The sequence below is a fragment of the Emydura macquarii genome, unplaced genomic scaffold (genome assembly GCF_026122565.2).
Source record: "Emydura macquarii macquarii isolate MOO-44397 ecotype Brisbane River unplaced genomic scaffold, CSIRO-AGI_Emac_v2 contig_499, whole genome shotgun sequence".
Lineage (NCBI taxonomy): Eukaryota > Metazoa > Chordata > Testudines > Chelidae > Emydura > Emydura macquarii.
The window spans coordinates 15425584-15448863 of NW_027130636.1; the positions used below are offsets into that span (position 1 = coordinate 15425584).

The 23280-nt window shown below is 37.8% G+C and overlaps 1 protein-coding gene across 1 annotated transcript in view; it reads right to left on the reverse strand.

The window, feature by feature from the left end:
• CUL3 (cullin 3) overlaps positions 1-23280 on the reverse strand; it is a 99996-nt gene that overhangs the window by 42630 nt on the left and 34086 nt on the right. Inside the window, exons 4-7 of the mRNA XM_067538983.1 lie at positions 10999-11159; positions 9343-9457; positions 6185-6413; positions 3091-3236 (exon numbers count right to left, since the gene is read on the reverse strand). Of these exons, the coding sequence (XP_067395084.1) occupies positions 3091-3236; positions 6185-6413; positions 9343-9457; positions 10999-11159 (651 nt within the window). The remainder of the gene's footprint in view (positions 1-3090; positions 3237-6184; positions 6414-9342; positions 9458-10998; positions 11160-23280) is intronic.

Genomic DNA, 23280 nt, shown 5'->3' on the forward strand with positions numbered 1-23280 from the left:
ATTAATAAAGGAAAAGAAGCGAAAACTAAAACAAAAACAAAACAAGTAATCAATAAACATTGGTTACTTCAACTACAACCTCTTCTGTAACTTATCTTATCTTTGTTCATTATAAACTAACTCCTAGGAACTGAAGGAAATATTTAACTAAGTTACTTAAAAGAAGCCATTCAAGAGTTACTCAAATGTAATAGCATGTTTCTTATAAACTTACTAATTTAATTTAAGGAGTGGTCTTGAGACTGGCAAATTAATGAATATTAAGAGTCTTAAATTCAAAGTAAATCATGATATTTCTCTGCTTAGCAAGGTTTGCTTATATCTCACCAGCAGGACACTCTCTGAACAACTGATGTTAACAGGAGAAGTTGTCAATACATTAGATTACAATAGCATTTCAGTACCCCATTACAATGACTATAAGAAGATTTTAAGTCTAATCCTTTGGCAATACTTTTGCAAACATCACCTCACCAATTATATTGACATCTTTGTGATGTTATGTTACAGAAGCAGTGCTGGACTGAAAGGTTGCTGCTTCTTGCAGTTGTATTGTGGATTCTTTGCTTGTTGCTGTTTGCTTGCTTGAAAGATATGCGATGAATAGACTAAGACAAGATTAGAGTGTTGTGGTGAGAGTGCTGAGCTGGTATTTCAATTCAGAGAGATTTATATTCTTCTCTTTCCATAACATCCCTGAAGGTAGAAGAGGCATCACTTTCAAGGGCTTAGAAGAATCCAAATATGAACTGCTATTGCGCTTCTATTGGCTCAACACCTTCACGGAAGGTTTGGTTGCATATTCATGAGCTGAAGAAGCTAGGTATGCAGTTGGGTTGTAAATCTTCAACTTCATGGTCATATTGCTTTTGTCTTTGTAGCAAGAAATTCTCAGTATCGTATTGTTAAAGTCTGTCTTAACTCTTTTTATACAATTTGTTTTCTGACTGAGATATCCCTCTTGTTCCATCAGGTTTTAATAGTTGAAATTGTTTCAAATGAGTCTGAAAACTATTTTCTATATTAAAGTCTTTCAGCTTTTTAAAATAGCTGTTTTGTTTCATTTTTTAACTTAAATGATTAGATTCTTTAAAACTCATATGGTCATCAAAGAAGGAATTTTCTTCTTAATCCTTTGAGAAATGGTTCTGGTCATTGAGTCTGGTGAGGAAGTTGCTTAATCACTGCCTAATTAACTAATTAACTCCCCAATTAATATTGATTTTTTTTATACTCAAATGGCTTCTTATACTAGTAACTAGTAATAATTTCATGAGATTCCATATTGATAGATAAAACATCTTACTATTTACATAGCAATGATAATTAGGAAATTACACTAAAAAGTTTGCATTTAGATACAAGACATTTACAAATGACCCTGTCCCCCAAATTTAAGGTTTAAGGAACAAAATAGTTTTCACCTGAAGAGGAAGCATGGGTTTAGAAGTAATCAACATTTCCTCAACTACAGGTTTTCCTTAAATGAGTGCTTATAAAATAAATCAGTTTTAATAACATTTCCAGAACTTAAAACTGAGGTTCTTCTCTTGAAAAGAGATGAAAGGGCGACAATAGTCCCCTGGCTCAGCTTGTGTGACCTTAATAAACCAGGTGCTACACATCACTTTCCTTTAGATCCTAGGAAGAAAAAGTATCTTATCCCTTAATAAGGGGAATGTGTCCTGTTTTTTGAGAAGACACGCCTGTTGGTTAGTTATTACATTCTACAGTAGTTTCACCATAATGCATAATTAAAAACTACCAAACTTTACGCAAGTTAAAAGTTACAATTACTAATATTCAGGTCCCTCTTTCAAACATAAAACTGTAGAGTATTAAAGCAAAACAGTAGTTACAAAGCTGCATTTCAGAGCCTTTGCAACTGCTTCCCTCTGCCCCCACACTCAACAGAGGATGCAACACTGCCTGAAAGGGATATTCTGGGTGGAAAGGGAAGCGAGAGAGTACGCGTGGCATGTGAAGCAATGGCAACATAGCAGCTACACAGGCCAGCCCTACCAAGCCAAGGTACTCAAGCAGGTGCTTCCTTAGCATACACCCAGTGTCCTGGGTGGGTGAGGTAGCCCTTGCAGCTGCACGTTCAGTCATAGCTCCACTGCTATTGTTACTCAAGCTAGTTTTGATAAGTCTACACATGCCACAATCACACTTCCCAATTGCAATGTAGGCATACCGATAGTGGCACAATTGAGCTGCAGGAAACAGAACATGAATGTTTAATATTAGGAAAGATAAGACTATTTAGGTTGTTGCAATTTAGGTGTCCAGCACAGATAATGCTAAGAGGGCCAGCTCCTGATATAAAGGAGACCTGAGATTTCGCTGGTGGATTTCTGCAACTATCTGAGCAAGGGAGATCTGAAGTCTCTATGCATTAAGGTCACCCCCTTAGCAACCTCTTCCCCATGCACATGGGGTAAGGCAGAGAGGATTCAAATGTGAGTCCTAGGAGTAGGCCTACATGGGATCTACCCTCAAGTACTGGTTTTATGGGAAGAGCCTTGTAACTCTGCACTGGAAGCAGTTAAATGCCCGGTATGTGGGAGCAGGAAATGGGCACACACTGCCCCTCTCCTCAGTGTTAAAATTAATAAACTTGTGGACTAAAAATTTAAATCCATCCATGTGCATGTTATTCACTTGCCTACATCTACTAATCAATGCATCTGAAGTTGGTAAGTACTTCCTCTTGACCAGAAGTCTGTATTCTCCTTGAAGCTTTTAGTGCCTGACACTTATTGGAAGAAAAGCGGAGATTTCCCAGGAATTCTTCAATTAACCTGTATATATTTCAGGTAATAAAATAAGCAAATAAAAACAAACATATGAACTATTATTCTCCAAGCACCATGTGTATGAAAGTAATTGAAAATATTTCCCAAAATTCATCAAAGGCAGGTTTGTAATATAACTATACCTTACAATTTTAGGCTATTACTAACCATCTTTGCATCAGTTTGGAGGTTTTATCCCCAAATAAGACACTGTTAAAACATCTTTGTAATTAACTGATACTCTGGGAGACAAAAAAAAATTTGAAAGAAGACAATGAAAAGTTTGATTTACCTGAATATAATCAACTGGGTTCTTTCCTTCTCCCTCTTCAGATACTAGAGCTTTACCTTGCTCCCTCAGGTACGAACTCATACATTCACACATTGTCTTCAGGCCATTCGGCACACGGCTAAATAACTTGTACATGCAAGCAAGATCTGAAAACAAAAACAGTGAAATATTGTGCACTACAGCCAACATGTACTATATTTGCATAGATCTCATTCATTAGATGAGCAAAATAGGTATGAACAAGAAGGCAAATTCTGTCCATAAGATTCACATACCCAGTAAAAAAACCAAGATCTGCTAACAAAACAAAACAGTACAGCGTTAATTTTCAGGACGATGAGACCTTTATGAGTGGGGACATGCTGTAGATTTTGTTCAACAATAAAGTCTTCAAAATTGCCATCCCAAGGAACAAACACCTTAAATTTAAGGATATGAGAGAATACTTAAAAATTAAAATAGAAAAGGGGTTATTGGGTGAGTGTTTCCAGTTTTCACTTAAAATTGCTAGAATTTATTAAGTTCCCATCAAAGCAAATATGAGTTATTTTTGCTTAAAAAAAATAAAAAAGACCCAAATTCATCATTTTACATTTCAGTTTGTCAATAACGTAAAAATCTTAATCTTTGTAATTGCGGTAACAATTTTCAACTCTTGCTTCTGTGCTTGTCTTGAGCCCCTTTACCCGTGCCTGTTTTTGGTCCACATATGGGTGTGGGGGAGGGGCTGTTATATATAATTTCACACGCTCACCTACTTTCCTCTAGAATCATCATCGATCTTTGTAACTGTGTCAGAGTTCTTGTCAACTAACTGCCTTTAACCCATGCCTATCCATTTAATTTGTGCCTGTTCTGCAACCCCTAGCTCCCTATTCTGTATTGAAGGATGCTCTTATCTCGAAAAAAAAAAAATCTTCAATTATCCCACTTGCCATTCTGACTACCATCTCCTTGTCATGCCTAACTTTTGCCTCAAAAATCTTAGTATTTGCCATCTATTTACACTTCTTGGACTTCCTCCTCTCTAGTGCCAGAATTCCTCTTATTCAAATAAAGAGGCTTCTCTGTCTCCTTCTTCTTTGCCTGCTGCCTTTGATGCTGCTGATTAATCTTCCCTCCTTAGCTTTCTGTTGGCTCTCCTCTTGTCAACCAACTGCTCCTTCAATATCTCCTTATCTGCCTATCTGTTGGTGTCATGTTTTTGGTATCTGTTCTTCCCACCACATACTCTTGACATCATGTTCCCATAAGGTCAATGGCTACTGTTATGTAGATGATTTTCTAACATAGTACTTCAACCCCAAATATTACCCTTCTATCCAGTTTTACCTTGAGCCACCTCTCATATAGCTTTGAATTCCTACTAATCTCAAACCAGATGTGTCTCCAAAACTGAAGATAACTTTCCATATGATCCTTCATTGACCACTCAACTATTCATCTCGCCAGCCTGAAACCTCAGTCACTTTACTTTATACAACCATATCCTGTTAAGCATAATCCCGTCACCGCCTCTAAATCCCCACACAAATAATACCTTTATCCACCCACACCTTGATTCTCTACCACATACTAGTGTTACCTTCTGATTGCCTAGTGTTTCTAAAGTTGCTTTGGGAACAGAGAACTATTTGCATAAGAGACAGCTCAGTTACCTTCCTGTTCCTGCTGTTGTGGTATGAACACTGCTCTACAATTTATTGCATGGAAATAATGATATATTACTTAGCACTTCTATGCTACTTTTCCTCTGAAAAACCCTACATTAATGTATACTCAAAACCCCATTGAGTTATAAAATGAGATGTTTTAAACCGATATAGCGCTTGTGTGACTAGTATTCTTCCTAAAAATAAAACTCAACATTTGACTGACTTTCTTGATTTTCTCCCTTTTTCATTTTCTCTTCACTCCCCTTATACTTACAAGTTTCTCTACTTCTGTTTGCCAGAAGCTTGGAATGGGTGACGGGATGGATCATTTGATGATTACCTGTTCTGTTCATTCCCTCTAAAGCACCTGGCATTGGCCACTATCAGAAGACAGGATACTGGGCTTTCTGATCCAGTACAGCTGTTCTTATGTTCTTATATTCTTAAAATGGTGCTTTAACCATGACTGAAGTTCTGTTTCCACTGCTCTGCGAATGTGTTTCTTTTACTGTCTCTCTTTTAAAGTTAAAATTCTGAAGTAATGAGAGTTTTAGTTACCCCACATCCTTTTGAAATGTATCAATTCCTGGATGTACTACTACTCTGAAGACTGAGGATGAGTTAATATGTACAGAATACTATTAATATAGACCTGCAACTCTGCAGATATCAACGGACCATGTTTGCAGATCGCAAATCAGATGTGGGGCTCTAACTCTTAGAGCCACTTACACCATACTCACCTCTTTACTGTCCTGAAAACTCAAGACATCTTTTGCTGCAGGAAATTATAACCAATCATTCTGTGTCATGTTCACCTCTTAATTTTTCCTCTCCTCAGGATACCAATTTATGTGTGGGATTTTTAACACAGAACTGAGACAATTTTTCTCTACAATGCAGTTTTTAGTCAATTCCCTCAATGAATTCATCATGCAAGGGAACTGAATGGCTTATTTCAGCAGTTCTCAAACTGTAGTCTGTTGGCCAAAATTAGTTCATGGAGCCTTCCTTACAGTTCATAGAAGGAAGCATTTTGAGATCATCACATTGGAAGAGTGGCGGGTTGGCATTATGGTAGTTCACAGAAGGCAGGAGACACATGGCAGTATAATACATTTGTTCTTTTGCCAAAGACGCTTTCATATTTCATTGAGAAGCACAACGTCTGGCACTAAGCAGAAGTATGTGACATGTATAGTATAGTCCCTGCCCTGAGGTGACTGTGACCTAATTTACTTAAGATGCATTTAAAGTTGTAGCAACTTTCCCAGATATGTTTAACACAGAAGGAGTGGGGTATTTTTAGGCTACCATAGGAACATCAATCTTAAAGTCTAAAGAAAACCAATATTGAGGCTTAAAAGCAAGGTTACAAGTGTCACAAGAATCACAGCAGCATTCTAGGCATTTTTGCTTCCCGTGTGATCCAGTCTTACCTTCTGTCTTTCCATTTTTCAGCATATGAACAAGCCCAGAGTTCTCCATTTCCACTATAGTCTTCATGTGCTTGGAAATAAGTTCCCTTTCAACAACTTTCACAATTGGCTCTTCTGTTGATTTATCAAGGCAGTGCATCACCCGTTCTATTTCTTCATTAATTCTAGCTTCTACTTTCTTTATATATACTGAAGCACTGTTTTCAGCTAAAAATTTCTGACTTTCCATCTGTGATTAAAAACACAAATTAATACTTGAGCTGCTTTTAAAATGAAAAAGTACTATGAAATTTATTCTGTATTAATCAAAGCATTTATAAATAGGCCCTAATCAAATAGAAAGAATGACAAAAAATGTGAAATCACTATACCTGTGATCCTACAAAGACTTATGCATGTGCTTAACTCAAAGTATAGAATCATAGAATATTAGAGTTGGAAGGGACCTCAGGAGGTCATCTAGTCCAACCCCCTGCTCAAAGCAGGACTAACTTCAGCTAAATCAAGCTTTGTCAAGCTGCAGCTTAAAAACCTCTAAAGATGGAGATTCCACCACCTCCCTAGGTAACCCATTCCAGTGCTTCACCACCCTCCTAGGGAAAAACATTTTCCTAATATCCAACCCTAGACCTCCCCCACTGCAACTTGAGACCGTTGCTCCTTGTTCTGTCATCTGCCACCACCGAGAACAGCCTAGCCCCATCCTCCCTGGAACCCCCTTTCAGGTAGTTAAAGGCTGCTATCAAATCCCCCTCATTCTTCTCTTCTGCAGACTAAACAAGCCCAGTTTCCTTAGCCTCTCCTCATAAGTCCTGTGCTCCAGCCCCCTAATCATTTTTGTTGCCCTCCGATGGACTCTCTCCAACTTCTCCACATCCTTTTTGTAGTGGGGGGGCCCAAAACTGGACACAATACTCCTAATGCGGCCTCACCAATGCCAAACAGAGGAGAATAATCACTTCCCTCGAACTGCTGGCAATGCTCCTACTAATGCAGCCCAATATGCTATTAGCCTTCTTGGCAACCAGGGTACACTGCTGACTCATAGCCAGCTTCTTACCCACTGTAACCCCCAGGTACTTTTCTGTAGAACTGCTGCTTAGCTCATCGGTCCCCAGTCTGTAGCTGTGCATGGGATTCTTCCTTCCTATGTGCAGGACTCTGCACTTGTCCTTATTGAACCTCATCAGATTTCTTTTGGCCCAATCCTCCAATTTGTTTAGATCACTCTGTATCCTAGCCCTATCTTCCAGGGTATCTACCCCACCCCATAGCTTAGCGTCATATTCAAACTTGCTGAGGGTGCAATCTACCCCATCCTCCAGATCATTTGTGAGTATGTATGTGAGCTCAAAGGGACTATTCATATAGTCAAGGTGAAGTTCATGCCTGTGTGCGAGCACAATGAGAACATTGGGATGGCAAATCCTGCATCCAGTTTCCAATAGTAGCCATGGTCATATGATCCAGAGAAAGGCATAAAACTCCTAATACAATATATCTAGCTATAAAGTAATACACTATGGGGAAAAAAGAAAAGGAAGGAAAGATGGAAAATTCTTTTTAACTCCCACTGGTAATAAATTTCAGTTGTGAGGATTAACAGCCTTTATTCTTCCAGCTAATTTCATTGAACAGTATACAATTTTACATCAAATTGTTTTTCATCCAAATTGGTCAATATTATACTTTCATTTCTCTTGTTATACAGCCCAACATCTTTAAATCACTATAACCACAAATGCACATGAAACAAACATCTTCAATCAATTGTGCACAGTTATAGATAGGTTTTTAGAACTCAAAGAAAAAAAATGGAATCAAATTGTTCCACTGAATTATTTAAATTTAGTCTTCCAATTAAATTTACCTTGAACCTTTCTATGCTAAATTTTGTCTGCCATTAATTGCTTAATTTTATTAACATAGGTCTTTTTGGCGGGTTCAATGTTTTTGAGTTGACTAACCTAAATTGGTGTCAGCAAATTTTGCCATCTGCTTTTCCAAGTTCCAGATATTTATTACAGTGAACATCACTAGCCCTAGTACTGATCACTTAAACCACTCCTTCATTCAACTCAGACACTGAGAATTGGCTATTTATTCCCTCCCCCGCTCCCTTTCTGTTTCAACAAGATTTTAAATTAAGACATAACTTTCTCTCTTTAATGGTTGAGAAATTTCTTTAATAGCTTCTAATAAAGAATTTACCAGAACCCTTTCGAAAGCAAGTTCTTCACTTTTAAAAATCTATTATTTTGTCACATTTTTCATATAAATAATCCTTAGTTAGAGATGGACAATTTCTCTTTTGAAAACTGACCATCTCTCTCTCTTCCTCTCGTTAAAGATAAATAAGTCAGAAATCCTGCATCAGTAACAATACTTCTTTAAAAAATTACTTAATAGTGAACTAAGGCTCTCCAGTCTCCATTCCAGAATTATTTTTGGCAATTATCTTTTTTAAAAGACAGCACATATACACTATGTTCCCCAATGCAGTATCTTTTTGATTCTGACATTTGTTAGCAACTCATCTTAGTTCCCTCAGATTAGGGAAATTTAGGTATGAGAATTTTTTCTAGACTATTTTGGACACCTAAATACTAATATCAGACACAGGTACATACTGCTGTGTAACTTGTTAAAAATCATGCTTCCTGATTTCAAGAAAGTCTGCAGGATACAGGGACACATGCCCATGAACATGAGGACAGGACTGAATCTCAACCATTTTTAATACATGACATTTTTTTCCCAACTCAATTTTTAGCTATGAAATTTGTTAAACTTTCTTAATCCATTATTCAGGGCCCTCCTCAAAAGGCTATTTAGGAACATTCCATTATTCTTCTTTTATTTTATGCAATTAGAGCCTATGAAATTAAAAACTCTGCAATACACTTAATCACCCTCATAAGGTAGTTTCCCAAATAATTTCACTTTTGTACTGATACTATAAAAGGACAATAATTTAAGATTAACTGGAGACTTGTTATATAGTTGCACACAAAAACAGATAAACACCCTCCCTATTTATCAAGTTGCAGTTATTGAATGCTGCACTGATTCTTACCAATTATTCAGGAGATTATAAATGTACTTGTTCTAGTCCATATGCAGTTAAAATACATATTTAAGTGGCAACATTGCTGTACCTGAAAGAATTCTGCAGACATCTCCAAAAATGGAGCCTCAAAGTCTTCTTCATAGACTGATCTTCCTTCAAGACCTAGAATCATTAACATCTGGCAAGCATTTCTTATTGCGCCTCTGCCAAAAGATGTTTTTAACAACTTAGAGATTCATACATGCTTTTAAGATACAGAGCAAAAAGCATAATGTAAGTTAATAAAACTGTACAGAACAGCTAAAATGGTTTCTCTCAATGTACCAAACAATGAATTTTGGGGGGGAAAAATCAAGTCTACTATAAGCAATTTTAAAATATAAAGGTGTTACATTTTCTGTTTCATTAAATAATAAAAAAACTCTCTGAAAGGAACTTGTCTGATGAGCAGTAAATAGTTTTGAAATCTATTTCAGTTTATATCAACAATAAATTCCACAGTACAATGGACAACCAAAAGTATTTTTGGTCAGTGGTTCTTAACCTTTCCAAACTACTGTACCCCTGAAGCCTGAGTCCCACCCCCACGGGGCTGAGGCATGTAACTTAGTTTCATGGCGCCCCTGTGGCTCCAGGCAATTACCTTTCTTGCCACCCCCAATACCAGCTCTGCACTTGCGACCCCTCTAAAACTCCAGGTTAAGAAACACTGGTTTAAAGGAAACTAAACTGAAAGTTACCAACACGGAGTGAACAAAGCAATTTATTTCAACCAGAACAGTCCCACAATTAAAGTTGTAGCACTGCTCTAGCCCAGTGAGATTATACAGTATTTTTTATTACTGACAAAAGAGAAAGAGTCAGCAAGTCAAAACATGGTTAAGCACACAAACATGCCAATAAAGATAATGTAAGAGTACAAAGGATTAGTCAGGCTGGGAAAAATCCCACTGTCTGGCACTAGGGGACAATATACAGATGCTGACAGACAATATCATTTTCTTCATAAAATGCTTGTTGGGCAATCCCGATGACACAACTTCAGCTAAAGCAGCATGCAGTTTACACACCCACACACCCAACAGCTGCTCTGAAACTGGAGAAGCACAAAAAGTTTGCAAATTGCAAGTTACTTCAGCTGCAGCACCATACATGTGGCAAGGCACTCAGCATCTGATGAAATTGTAAAAGAGAATACTAAATGGATTTACAAGGGAAGAAATTAACAGAGAAAGACTTAGATTAAAACTCTGGAAAAGTAAAATGGAGATAAAAATAAACCTTCCACCCTCACCCCCCAAAAAGGTCAAGCAAGTAAACAAGGAAAAGGAATGCACAAAGAATTGCCTCAATCCCTCACTTTACAGCAGACTGAGAAGCAAGGTAGTGGGAAAGACTTGAAACAAACAACAAATAAAAGCAAGTAGTAAATAGGAAAGAATATTAATGACAGATCACTGAACCTTTGTAGTTAAACTAAATATTTATTTAATAGTTTTCTTAGCAGTACACCTCTTAAATGAACACAGCTGGATTACTTAACATTTACAGGAGACAACTGCTCAAAAATCTGTTTTTTCCAGACTATTACAGAACAACTCTCTAACATACCTGTGATAAAAAATTACAGACTAACTGGTGGTTTAAAAAGCAAGCTAGCTATACATGTTTTATGTTGTAAATACTACTTACCACTCTATGTTTAAAAATTAAATATAACAGTAAACAGTCAGAGCCATCATACCTATCTACAACTTCTCCTTTCCGCTCTCTTGCGATCATATCCAACAGAGTCTGTCGTAGGTGATCTCTTATACAGCCATAACGTACAACTTGATCTCGAAAAATTATTAACCCTAAGTTGTATACATTCTCCACATTATTTTGTTGTACATATACTCGGTCCTATAAGGTAAAAAACATGAATGTCAATATAATTTTCTGTCCCACACACCTGCATAATTCAAAATATGTTCAAGAGATTGTTCATGTTTTAAACTGCATGGAAACAGCTGAATAACTGAATTACATTCCCCCCTCTTATCCCACTACCACACATAGACTGCTACCCTTTATAAGGTCATTATTTAGCTTTCAAAGTCTTTGTTTACATAGATTTTAAAAAGCAAGGCTACTCAACACAATGCTGACATTGTTAGTAGGAACATTATATGAAGAAAAACATATCAAAGACAAATCTGTATCTTTTACGCTGTTCAGCTGTTTTATAGGAGAAAAATCACTATAAGTGGAAATGTCCTTGTATAACCCAAGGGTGCTCTCACCACCACCTTTTTTATTTTTAAAGAGAATAGTGTTTTTCCTAGAGGAAAAAAAATACTGCACAAATTCGTATATTCCAAATCTAAACCTGAATTCCCAGTCAAAAAACCCTTTATTTTCACCTTGAATTCCATAACATATCTATTAATTCAAAACTGCTGGAAATGAAAAATTTCAAATTGTTTTTTAAGGAGACAAGGTGAGTGAGGTAATATCTTTTATTGAACCAACTGCTGTTGGTAGAAGAGACAAACTTGAGTTTCACAAAATTCATCTTCAGGTTTGGAAAAAGATAACCAGAGTGCCACAGCTAAAAACAAAGTGGGACCGATTGTTAAGCATGAGGGGATAACACATTGCAAGAAAGCAGGTAAAATGAAGTGGGCAATTAGGACAAAGGAGGGTAGATTACAAATGGCTGTTAACCAGATTTTCCTGATGCCTTGAGACAGTCTTATTATTTCATTGCCTTGTTTATAGACTTGCATGCAAGAACATTATAGTCCTTGTCTTGTGATTCTGGAATAAAACCAAGACAAAGTGTACTTTTGTAAAAAGATCAACAAAGCTGAGACAATGAAAAAAATAACTTAATATTCTAGGCAACTTTGAAGGGAAAAGGGCATACTATCTCCAGAGAAAATTTATTAACAGAATTTAAGTATTAGCATACCAACTGAAGAAATTAAAACCAGGGAGGTGACTAATCTGTATAGTATCCATAGTATCAGTGCTAACAATGCTATTACAATACTAGCACCTGACACTCCAGTGACTCTATGATACTACAGAGTTAAAACAGCACTGCTGTTGTTCCTGATGTTGCAGATTTGCTTTGTACTGGGGAAAAATTACTTTTATTTTTTTTATTTGATGCTTTCCCAAACAGAGAACTGTAGGACAAAAGCCCACATGGACCAAGTTAAGTACACAAAGGCTGTAGGCCAGGGAGCAGTTTTTACTTCCCAGAAAGGGTAGCAGCAGCAGCAAGTGCTCGATAGGATAAAACTCCCAGAAGCCAGAGTTGGGGTTGGAGGTGGCAATGATTCACAAGCTAAAATGTTGCTGAAGTGATTATAGACATAACCTAACCAAGTTACCTACTCTAAATCAATAATCTGATTACTTTCCCAGTCTCTCCATGGGTGCACAAGGGAAGGAAGTACGGATGAGTTCTCTGGGGCAGGAACTGTCTTCAGTCATTTTTTTGTATGGTGCCTAGCACAAAGGGCATGTCTACACTGCGTTTTAAAACCCGAGGCGACGAGTATGACAGACTGGCTCTACAGACTCAGACTCTGCTATGACTCTAGATACAGGTGTGTAGATGTTTGGGCTTGGGCTCTGAAACCCAGCTCCCTCCCCAGGCTTCAGAACCCAAGCTCTTGTCTGAGCCCAAACATCTACGCAACCATTTTTAGTGCTGTAGCACAAGCTGTCCAAGCCTGTGTCTGTAGATCTGGAAGATAATATACATTACATACAGCACCCTCTTTAAAAGTAGCATAGAAGATGCATTCCTAAAAAAAGTCCTAGGAAGCATTGTGCTCCACTTGCTAGAGCTCCACTAAGGCAGTAAGTACACTTCCACACCAATCAATGTAGGGCTGTAGCTTAATGCTACAAGCTAGCCCTAACTGTTTAAATCTGTCTGTCCATTCAGATCTACAGACAATCTTTACTTATATGCAATTTGGCACTGCCTGTTGTAGACTAAGGGCAGGTCTACACTGCCGGCAAAATTCAGCAGCAGTCAACTGGAGTTACTAGTAACTTCCCTTTTGCGCGCTGTCTCCACTGCACTGCGCCGATGGGAAATGTGTTCCCATCGACCCAGCACGACGCTTTTTTTGGAGGTGGTTTTAATAGATCGACTTCTGGATCGACTGAACATGTCTTCACTGCCGCTATACTGTACATAGCCTAAGTATGTAAATCAAAAGAAGTAGAGCTTGTTTACATATGTTACAAGATATTGTATAGGCCAAATAACTGAAATTCAATTATGGAAATTGAAATATGTCAAGTGAGCTAATACTGCCTTTAAAACTTAATTACAGGTCACAGAACTATGAACTATTATATAATGAACCTACATGAAACTAGGAATTAATGCCAGGCAACATAAAGGAAGACAGAACGGAAGGGAAAAACAATGTAATGCACTTCCACTGTAAAGTAGCTGTAACTCAAAACCAGCAAAGTCCTGTATTTTACAGAAGGTTTTTAATATTAGATCAGGCAACTGAAACCATAAAGTGACTGAAATATAAACTCACTAACAAGATCTTTGCCCAGATATGGATATTAATATAAAATGCACAAAACTATACACATATATACACTACTAACCTAACTGAAAGGTGTTTAAACATCAAAGTGGTAAAATTAAACACAAGAGTAAAGAACGGGTACAATATTAGCTTATCAATATTACACATGGTATAACTTTATTTTCTCGACTTGTGTGTAAGTTTGCAACTTTCATATTTTATTTTAGATTTTCACATTACAAATTATTTCTGCAGTTTGCAAAAACTAGCCTGCACATTAGTTAATTCTACCTATTCCTGATCATCATCGCTTTGGTTGTAGTGTTTTAAAAAGAAGTAACCTATGCTGTTAAGTACAAGTATTTATAATCAGTAGACATTAGATTCTCCAAGGGCAGCCCAAGTGGTTATTATAATAAAGGATCTATAATCTCTATAGGCGTTTTTAAAAAATGAATTTTTAGTAAAATGCTATTTCAATGGCTTATCTGAAATACATTAGTATCTTTGTTCCAGTTTTTAATGGAACCGTATACATGAGATAAAAAACACTACCACAATTGGCATCCTTGTTTTATTTTCTTCACTGAGGTGGCTAACAGATAAGACACTTTTTTATGTATACCTAGCTACCTTTGGGCCTATATACTTAGCTTTCAACTCACAGTAAAACAACTCTAGGAAAGTGTTAGAGCCTCTTTCTAAGTACTGTTTAACTTTAACAGATTCAATTCATTATAAAACAATTAAACAGTGCTGTAAACTAGGGAGACTTTTTGTAAGTAGCAAGGTAAAGCTCTGTACATAAGGTTTTTAAACATTTTTAGCAACATCCAAACAAGACTGAACTGTTCTTTGTGGGTAAATCCACCATTTTGAGGAGCTCTGTACTGGGGAGAGAGCTATAAAGCAGGGATTGTTCATTGGTATTTAGTTCAAACAGGTTACATATATATAATCAATTGAATATCTATAGATTAGAGGAGTTCTGAAGAGTTTTGAAGAGTTTTCAGAGATTTTGCTTGAGCTAACATGTTGGACACTTACCTGGTTTGATTTCACTGCTTTGGGCGATAAGTGGGAAATAAAGAAGGATCACAACTGCCCTGCCCCTTGAGGAACAGGGCAAACACTGGGCCCTGATCTTGCACACATGAATCACCAGAGAACCTACCATAGAATCTACATGGATGCACACTCAAATAAGAATGGCTTTTTTAAAAAAAATTATTTTAAAAGGTGCTAACATGGTTTGAAAAACATGGGTAGACTGGAGCCTTGGAGTCAGACTGGTGGCATAGCACGGTGGTATTGTGCATACCTGACTTTTTGAGAAATAAAGGATTCTCAATTTGTAGCATTGTCAATTTGACCATTCAAAGGGACTAACATTTTAAACCAAAGGAATTTATCATAAATTAAGCTTATGCCTTGATATTCATTCACTAGCAGTTCATATGAATTTCTGCTGGTCAACCATGGGAATTTGAATTTAGCAAACAATGAAACTACACTTCAAAAACAAGAGTCAATAAACATCAGAAATACCAAATGGAAGCAGATGAACTTGGGGCCCACATCATTAGATGAACTGTACATGTGTGATGGAGGAAAACTTACACATATAAAAAGAATATTAATAAGTATGATGCATTCACTGAAGCATCAACAATAACACCAAAGGACCCATTGCTGGCAATCCTGAAATGTTTACTAATCATCTAACCAGTGAGCAAGAGCACATGGTAAAGGGGGTGTGCCTCACTGACAGTACCTACAGGTAACAAAATATTCATAAAGTACAGCAATTTGGCTCCATTCAGATATTGTTAATGACTTTACCTGTGCTTAAATGTGGGGAAGTGTACAATAGCTTTGATATAATGAGCATCATCACAGTGTAATGATAGATGCCAGTCATTTTTATTATTTTTGGTTCTGACTCATTTTAGAGTATAAAATAAGAGCAAATAATAATACTTAACATTATGCAGTACTTTACGTATTTTCAAAGAGCTAAGCAATTAAGTTGCAACATCACTGGGAGATGTTACCCTATTTTACAGATGGAAAGTACTAGTTCCTTGATCATGTCACACACTTGGGATTAAAACTCAGACATTCCTTGCTCCTAGTCCTATTTTAATCAATAGATTATGCTATATCAACTGTGCAATCAAATGAAATAAACAGAAATGTAAAACTGCAAAGATACAAAAGTGCTAAATTTTTAAGCCACCACTTAAGCTTTATGTTGGATCATAACATTCATTTCCCAGGGGCAGAGCCCCTCAATCTAGCAAGCCCCCCAAATCCATAGGAAAGAAAGCAATGTGCCCACCATGTCAATTTCCTACAGGATAGGGCCATCTGGAAGAAAATGATACAGGCAGTAAATATAACTTTTTAAAATGAAAGTATGTAGACTGGCCTTTTAATATCAGAAAATGATCTCAAATTGTAAGTGTGCTTGGAAACAGTTTTTAATAAAGCCCCATGACTTCTGAAAGTTTTATTAGACAAATTATTTTCACGTTAATAAATAAGAAAATTATTTATTCATTTTGTTCAATAGATTATTTCAGCCTATCACTGTAAAAGTTTAATTAATGTAATAAAATGACAAATATGTAGTATAATTTTCAGTATTGCTGCCTGCTGCTGTAGGCAAGGCTATTTTCTTCTGATAACGTTTCTTTTTATGTATTTGATTTCTCTCTATTAGGTTCTCACTTTGATGTAAGGAAAAAAAGCCTGCTTAAAGAGGCAGATAATTAATCAAATAGAAGCCTCAACTTTGTACTGTTAAGAGCTGCCATATACTGCACTGAAGGTTTCCACAAATGAACCTAGTATTGGTTACTTCTAAGCAAGGTATAGATTTAAACACAAATGATCAAGTTTATTTCTTTGCCACGTAATGTCCCATATATAAACTAAATAAATAATCTTCAAACCCAGTCTCCCCCATAAGTAGGAATTTGAGGCAGCCCTTCCAAGTTCAGACGGAGAAGACAAAGCAATCACTGGTGTCTCTCTAGGGTGGCTACTGCAGTGCACATGATGTACTTGATCATCATTTGCATTGCAGTAGCACTCTAGAGAGACACCAATCACGAGCCAGGGCCTTATTGGTCTATGCACAACATAGACTTACAATGAAGAAACAACCCCTACTCAAACAAAAACCACTTAAGCAAAGTATGGATTTAAACATAGATGCTCATTGGTCTATGCACTTACAATAGAAGCATGTTATTTCTCAAACACTCATGCACTGGATGTGCTTACCCCAACAGTGAGGATACTCACGGGAAAGGAGGAGGGGGGACAAGGTAACAGTGAAATGATCATGAGTGGCATTTTAAGCTAAGCATGAGACTTCTTCTAGACACTGAAGATTGGTAGCTAATGGACTGAACTGCACAGGGCTATGAACCAACTTTCCAATCACTTCAGTCATGCAAGCTGTGGACTCAATGGACTCAAAAAAAGAAAAAAAAACTTATGAAGAAAATTGGCCAAACAGCATCAGCATTAGGGAAAGGGAAAGCTGCCCTAATGATTGACTGTATGCAGTGTTGTCATAGCCGTGAGAGTCCCAAGATTTTGGAGACAAGGTGTGTGAGGTTATATCTTTTACTGGACCAGCTGGATGACGGAGACAAACTTTTGAGCTACACGGAGCTGAGGAAGAGCTAGCTTGCTAAAAATAACAGTGTAGCCACAGCAGCACAGGCTCAGCTCACCATCCAATCCCACTTGGGACCCCAGGTACATAATCAAAGCTAGCTTGGATATGCCTGCACCTGCTGCAATTGCACCTCCAGACTACTGTCTGGGTTCGGCAACCAGTGGCACACGTGCCAAAAGTGGCACACGAGGTGATTTTGAGTGGCACTCGCACTGCTAGTGCAATTAATGGCACAAAAAGTTCTAAAGAAAAATATTTTGTCATTTACTTACCCCAAGAATGTATGTTACATTGACAAAAGATGTATATCATTTAAATAGTTAATGCTTGTGTTTTATTCATTAATGGGATATTTTTAAGTACTGATTTGCTACATCAGTATCACAAGAGGAGGAACAGCACACTGCGTTTGAGGTTGTACGTGCCCCATGTCATGATTTTTTTTCCCCCACTGATAGTTGAGGGGTACCATTGACAAAATGTTAGCTTCTAAGAAAGCAAAGTTAGCTGTCCGTTCATTTCAGCCTTCCTGGACTGACAACTTTGGATTTATTCGAAAGAAGGACCATGCCATTTGTGCTTTCTGTTGTGATAGTATTGTTTGTCGCACATCAACTGTTGGACGACATTTTCAAAGGAAGCATGAGAAAATCTTTCTTGACGAAGTGGACAAGACTGAATCAATCAAAAGGGCAATAAGCAAGATATGAGAAGGAAAGCAGTGTTTTTAAATGCTTAAGTGTAAGTAAAAATCAAGCCACAGAAGAACACTATGAAGTTGCACAGTGCATTGCAAAGAACAGAAAGCCGTTTACAGATGGGGAATATATAAAAGATGCTTTCCTCAGCATTTTGGAGGTTTTGTTCAATGATTTGCCAAATAAAGACGCAATCATAACTAGAAGAAAAGAACTGCCTGTCTCTGCCAGAACAGTTGAGAAATGCGTAAGCGAAATGGCAGAAAACATCAACGAAAAGCAGACTACTGCATTAAAAGATAAAGCGGTGTTTAGCATTGCAGTTGATGAGAGTGTGTATATAAATGACGTGCCATGTTTGGCAGCTGTTGCAAGATATTGTGCTTCCGGTAAAATCCGAGAGGAACTTGGTTGCCAAAAACCCCTACATGGCACAAAAAAGGGGGGAGATATAGCGGAAACTTTTGTAAATCATTTCGAAGAACGAGAAGTTGACATCAGAAAAATATTTTGTGTGACAACAGATGGTGGTCCAGCCCTGGTCAGAAAACAGAAGGGATTTATAAAGTTACATGAAGATAAAATCGGCCACCTGACAGTCAAATTTCATTGTATCATCCATCAAGAAAACCTGTGCGCTAAAATTTCAAATTCAGAGCTTAATAATGTGATGAATACAGTGGTGTGAATTGTGAATTTCCTTGTTGCTTGATCCGCTTTGACTCACAGACAAATTCAAGCACTTCTAGAAGAGATGGACAGTGCTTATAACGACATTCCAGTTCACAGCAACGTTCAGTGGCTAAGCTGTGGCAAGGTTTTGGTGTGATTTGTAAACTATTCTGATGCAATCAAGGCCTTTTTGTTGGAAAAAGGACAAAACATCCCAAAATGAAAGATGACAAATAGCTGTGCAAGCTCATGTTCCTAACTGACATCACTGGTTACCTAAACGAACTTAACCTGCGTCTCCAGGGTGAAGGGTAAACAGTTCTGGATCTTTATGAAACCTTGAAGGCATTTGTTGCAAAACTAGCAGCTTTTTCCTTGGGACATTCAATCTTCAACTTTACGCTACTTCCAACACATAAAAGAGCTATCAACATGCTGCATTGTCAGTGTTGACGAGATTGGAATGTACATGCAAGAACTGGAATCAGAATTTTCTGACAGATTTCAAGATTTCCAGCAATTTGGCGCCGATGTTTTCTTTTCTAATTAAACCTGAAAACTTCAATGAAAGCAACGTGGATTTGTCTTTGTTTCAATGGATGGGTATTGAGGATTTCGAAATGCAGCTCATTGAGTTAAAAAGCTCAGATTTGTGGGCATCAAAGTTGAAGGATCTGCGGAGTGCACTTGAAGTTACAGAGAGAGATCATGGGGCCTCTATTCTGACCTGCTGGATGTCCCCGCCAGTGAAATTTAACTATTTAAAGAAAACTGTGTTTGCAATGCTTTCAGCATTTGGATCCACATACCTGTGTGAACAGGTATTTTCACACATGAAGTCAGTCTTCTGTTCCTCTTGGAGCCAGTTAGCAACTGATCACTCAGAGGAATGTGTGCAGCTTAAAATATCCAAATACATGCTGGACATTGGAAAAACTCAGCAAGAAAAAGTAAGGGCAAAGATCACACTAAACCAGTAAGATATGCATTTTAATTTAATTTTAAATGAAGCTTCTTAAGCATTTAAAAATTGCATTTACTTTATATACAATAGTTTAATTATACTGTATATAGAGTGACCTTAAAAACGATAAAATGTATTAATTACTGGCATATGAAACTTTAAATTAGAGTGAATCAATGAAGACTTGGCATGCCACTTCCGAAAGGTTGCCGACCTCTGGTTTAGACATCCACTAGAAGGCTACAAGTTCATGCACCAAGTGTGTTTATCCTGAGAGTAGGAAAGTAAAGGACCAATTTTTAAAAGAAAATGATTAAGTCCAAATTTATGTTAGTGATTACATCCAAATATTATGCAACACGATCCACATAGCTGCTTCCAGCACAACAGTGAAATATGACATTGACACAAGACGCTGCCCCCAACAATCAAGAAAGTTTCAATTGTGTATTCATCAATCTTAAGGCAGAGATCCCTGGCATAGTTATGACAAGCAACTGAAGAGTAATTCAAGCCTGTCACATGCAATTTAAACCAATACCAAATTTGCAGAGGATACCAAAATAAGAGAGCGCGCGCACGCACGCACACAGGTTTGAAATAGAGGGGGTCACCCAGAAAGTGTCAGTATTAAATTTAAAATACTACAGATAGGGAGAGGAAACAAAAAGTACATATTATATATATATTACATGTTCAGAGGAAAAGAATCATGGAATCATAGAATATTAGAGTTGGAAGGGACCTCAGGAGGTCATCTAGTCCAACCCCCTGCTCAAAGCAGGACTAACCTCAGCTATATCATCCCAGCCAGGGCTTTCTCAAGCCTCAGCTTAAAAACCCCTAAAGATGGAGATTCCACCACCTCCCTAGGTGACCCATTCCAGTGCTTCACCACCCTCCTAGTGAAAAACTTTTTCCTAATGTCCAACCTAGACCTCCCCAACTGCAACTTGAGACCGTTGCTCCTTGTTTTGTCATCTGCCACCACCGAGAACAGCCTAGCCCCATCCTCCCTGGAACCCCCTTTCAGGTAGTTAAAGGCTGCTATCAAATCCCCCCTCATTCTTCTCTTCTGCAGACTAAACAAGCCCAGTTTCCTTAGCCTCTCCTCATAAGTCTTGTGCTCCAGCCCCCTAATTATTTTTGTTGCCCTCCGCTGGACTCTCTCCAACTTGTCTACGTCCTTTTTGTAGTGGGGGGCCCAAAACTGGACACAATACTCCAAATGCGGCCTTACCAATGCCGAATGAAGGGGAATAATCACTTCCCGCGACCTGCTGGCAATGCTACTCCTAATGCAGCCCAATATGCTATTAGCCTTCTTGACAACCAGGGCACACTGCTGATTCATATCCAGATTTTTATCCACTGTTACCCCCAGGTCCTTTTCTGCAGAGCTGCTGCCTAGCTCGTCGGTCCCCAGTCTATAGCTGTGCATGGGATTCTTCCTTCCTAAGTGGAGGACTCTGCACTTTTCTTTGTTGAACCTCATTAGATTTCTTTTGGCCCAATCCTCCAGTTTGTTTAGGTCCTTCTGTATCCTATCCTTACCTTGCAGGGTATCTACCACTCCCCCCAGCTTAGTGTCATCCGCAAACTTGCTGAGGGTGCAATCTACCTCATCTTCCAGATCATTAATAAAGATGTTGAACAAAACCGGCCCCAGGACCGACCCCTGGGGCACTCCGCTTGTGACCAGTTGCCAGCTAGACATGGAGCCATTGATCACTACTCGTTGAGCCCTATGCTCTAGCCAGTTCTCTATCCATTTTATAGTCCATTCATCCAACCAATACTACTTTAACTTGCTGATAAGAATACTGCGAGAGACAGTATCAAAAGCTTTGCTAAAGTCAAGGTATATCACATGCACCACCTTCCCTACATCCATAGAGCCAGTCACCTCATCATAGAAAGCAAGAAGCCACATCCATCATATTAAACCAAGCTCATTCATCTTGCCTCTTAAATGATCTATTTCTTTTCAAGTAACCAAATACTCTAGCTGCTGCAAGACAGAGCAGACAAGGGGATGGATCTCTATTTTAAGGAACACCACACAATTTGAAACTGGGTTAGAGGATAAAAGCACACCCATAAACCCAGTGGAATAAATGGCACTAAATGGTATCTTGATTGGCATACAAAGAATACTAACTCTGCATGAAGTTTGAACCATAATATTTTCCCTGGTGGCTCCTTCACATCACAGTTAAGGTACACTGACAGGTCTGTATCAGGGAACTGGGTCTTCCCGGTATTGCACAAGGTAAAGGACTTTGGTCTCCAGGTTTGTTAGTATTGCATCTTCACGAGCACTAATTTTCACTCAAATTTTATAATATAAAACCAAAAAGGGAGCAGCAGGGTTTCTGTACGGTCTTAATATTTCAGCTCATCATAAATCTACTGGGAGACTCGTGGAGCGTAGCACTTCTGAACAGAGACCCATAGCTCAAAGTTATTTAACTTTTAGTAGTGTATTGAACAATTGGGATTGTGTTATAGCTAATTCAAACAGGCTATAACCCTCCAGCTTGATTTTATTGGATCTATTGATAGTCTTTGACATGTTGCAGCACAAGATGTTACCAACTCAGCCTAAATTGGGTAACCAAGGCACAAAGCAATTTCTTCCTTAATCATCTTTCTGAGTAACTGATTTTTGGTGGACTGGGGTACTAATCCAATTTCTTATGTCTTACTAGTAAGTGTTTTACAGGATTTATTTAAGAACTACTTTTCTTTATACCAAAAGCTGTATTAATTGGTTCTTATATACAGATGGCACACAGCTCAACACAGCTCTACATTTTCCCAAGATGTTGGTCTTACTAATGTTTATCATTAGTTACACTTAACAGATGTAGACCAATCCTTTTGGCTCTCCTGTCTTACTCCTGCCAAATTATGAGTTTATCTCAAAAGAGAAGCTTTTCTGCAACTTGTTCCAATTTATCTATACATCCATATACTTATTGTGTTTAGATCCACAGATTTAAATCAATAAATTTGTCTAAAATCCATTTTACTTTATGGTTAAGATAAAACTTTTCTTTCCTTCTTTTATCTCCATACTTCGGCTCTAGCTTAGAAGGTATGGCACTATGGTTCTTTCGCTATTAGATTACTGTAATGGCATTCTTGCTGATCTACCATATGTTAAAAAAACAACATGGTCTACAGAATGTGCTAGATCCCAGCTGTATGATCTCCAGAATATGTATGTCACAACCTGTGTCTCATTGCCTACGCTAGCAAACAAGTATTATTCTTTCTTAACTAACTTGAAGATGTGCTGGGGATCAGTTAATGTTTATATAGCACTTTGGAAATAAAGCACTAAGTATTTAAATTACATTGTCTGGTCTTTTACTGCATATGTTTTTCACCCTAGGTTGTTTAACATTTTAACTATAGAATTAAAAGCCAGGTCTAC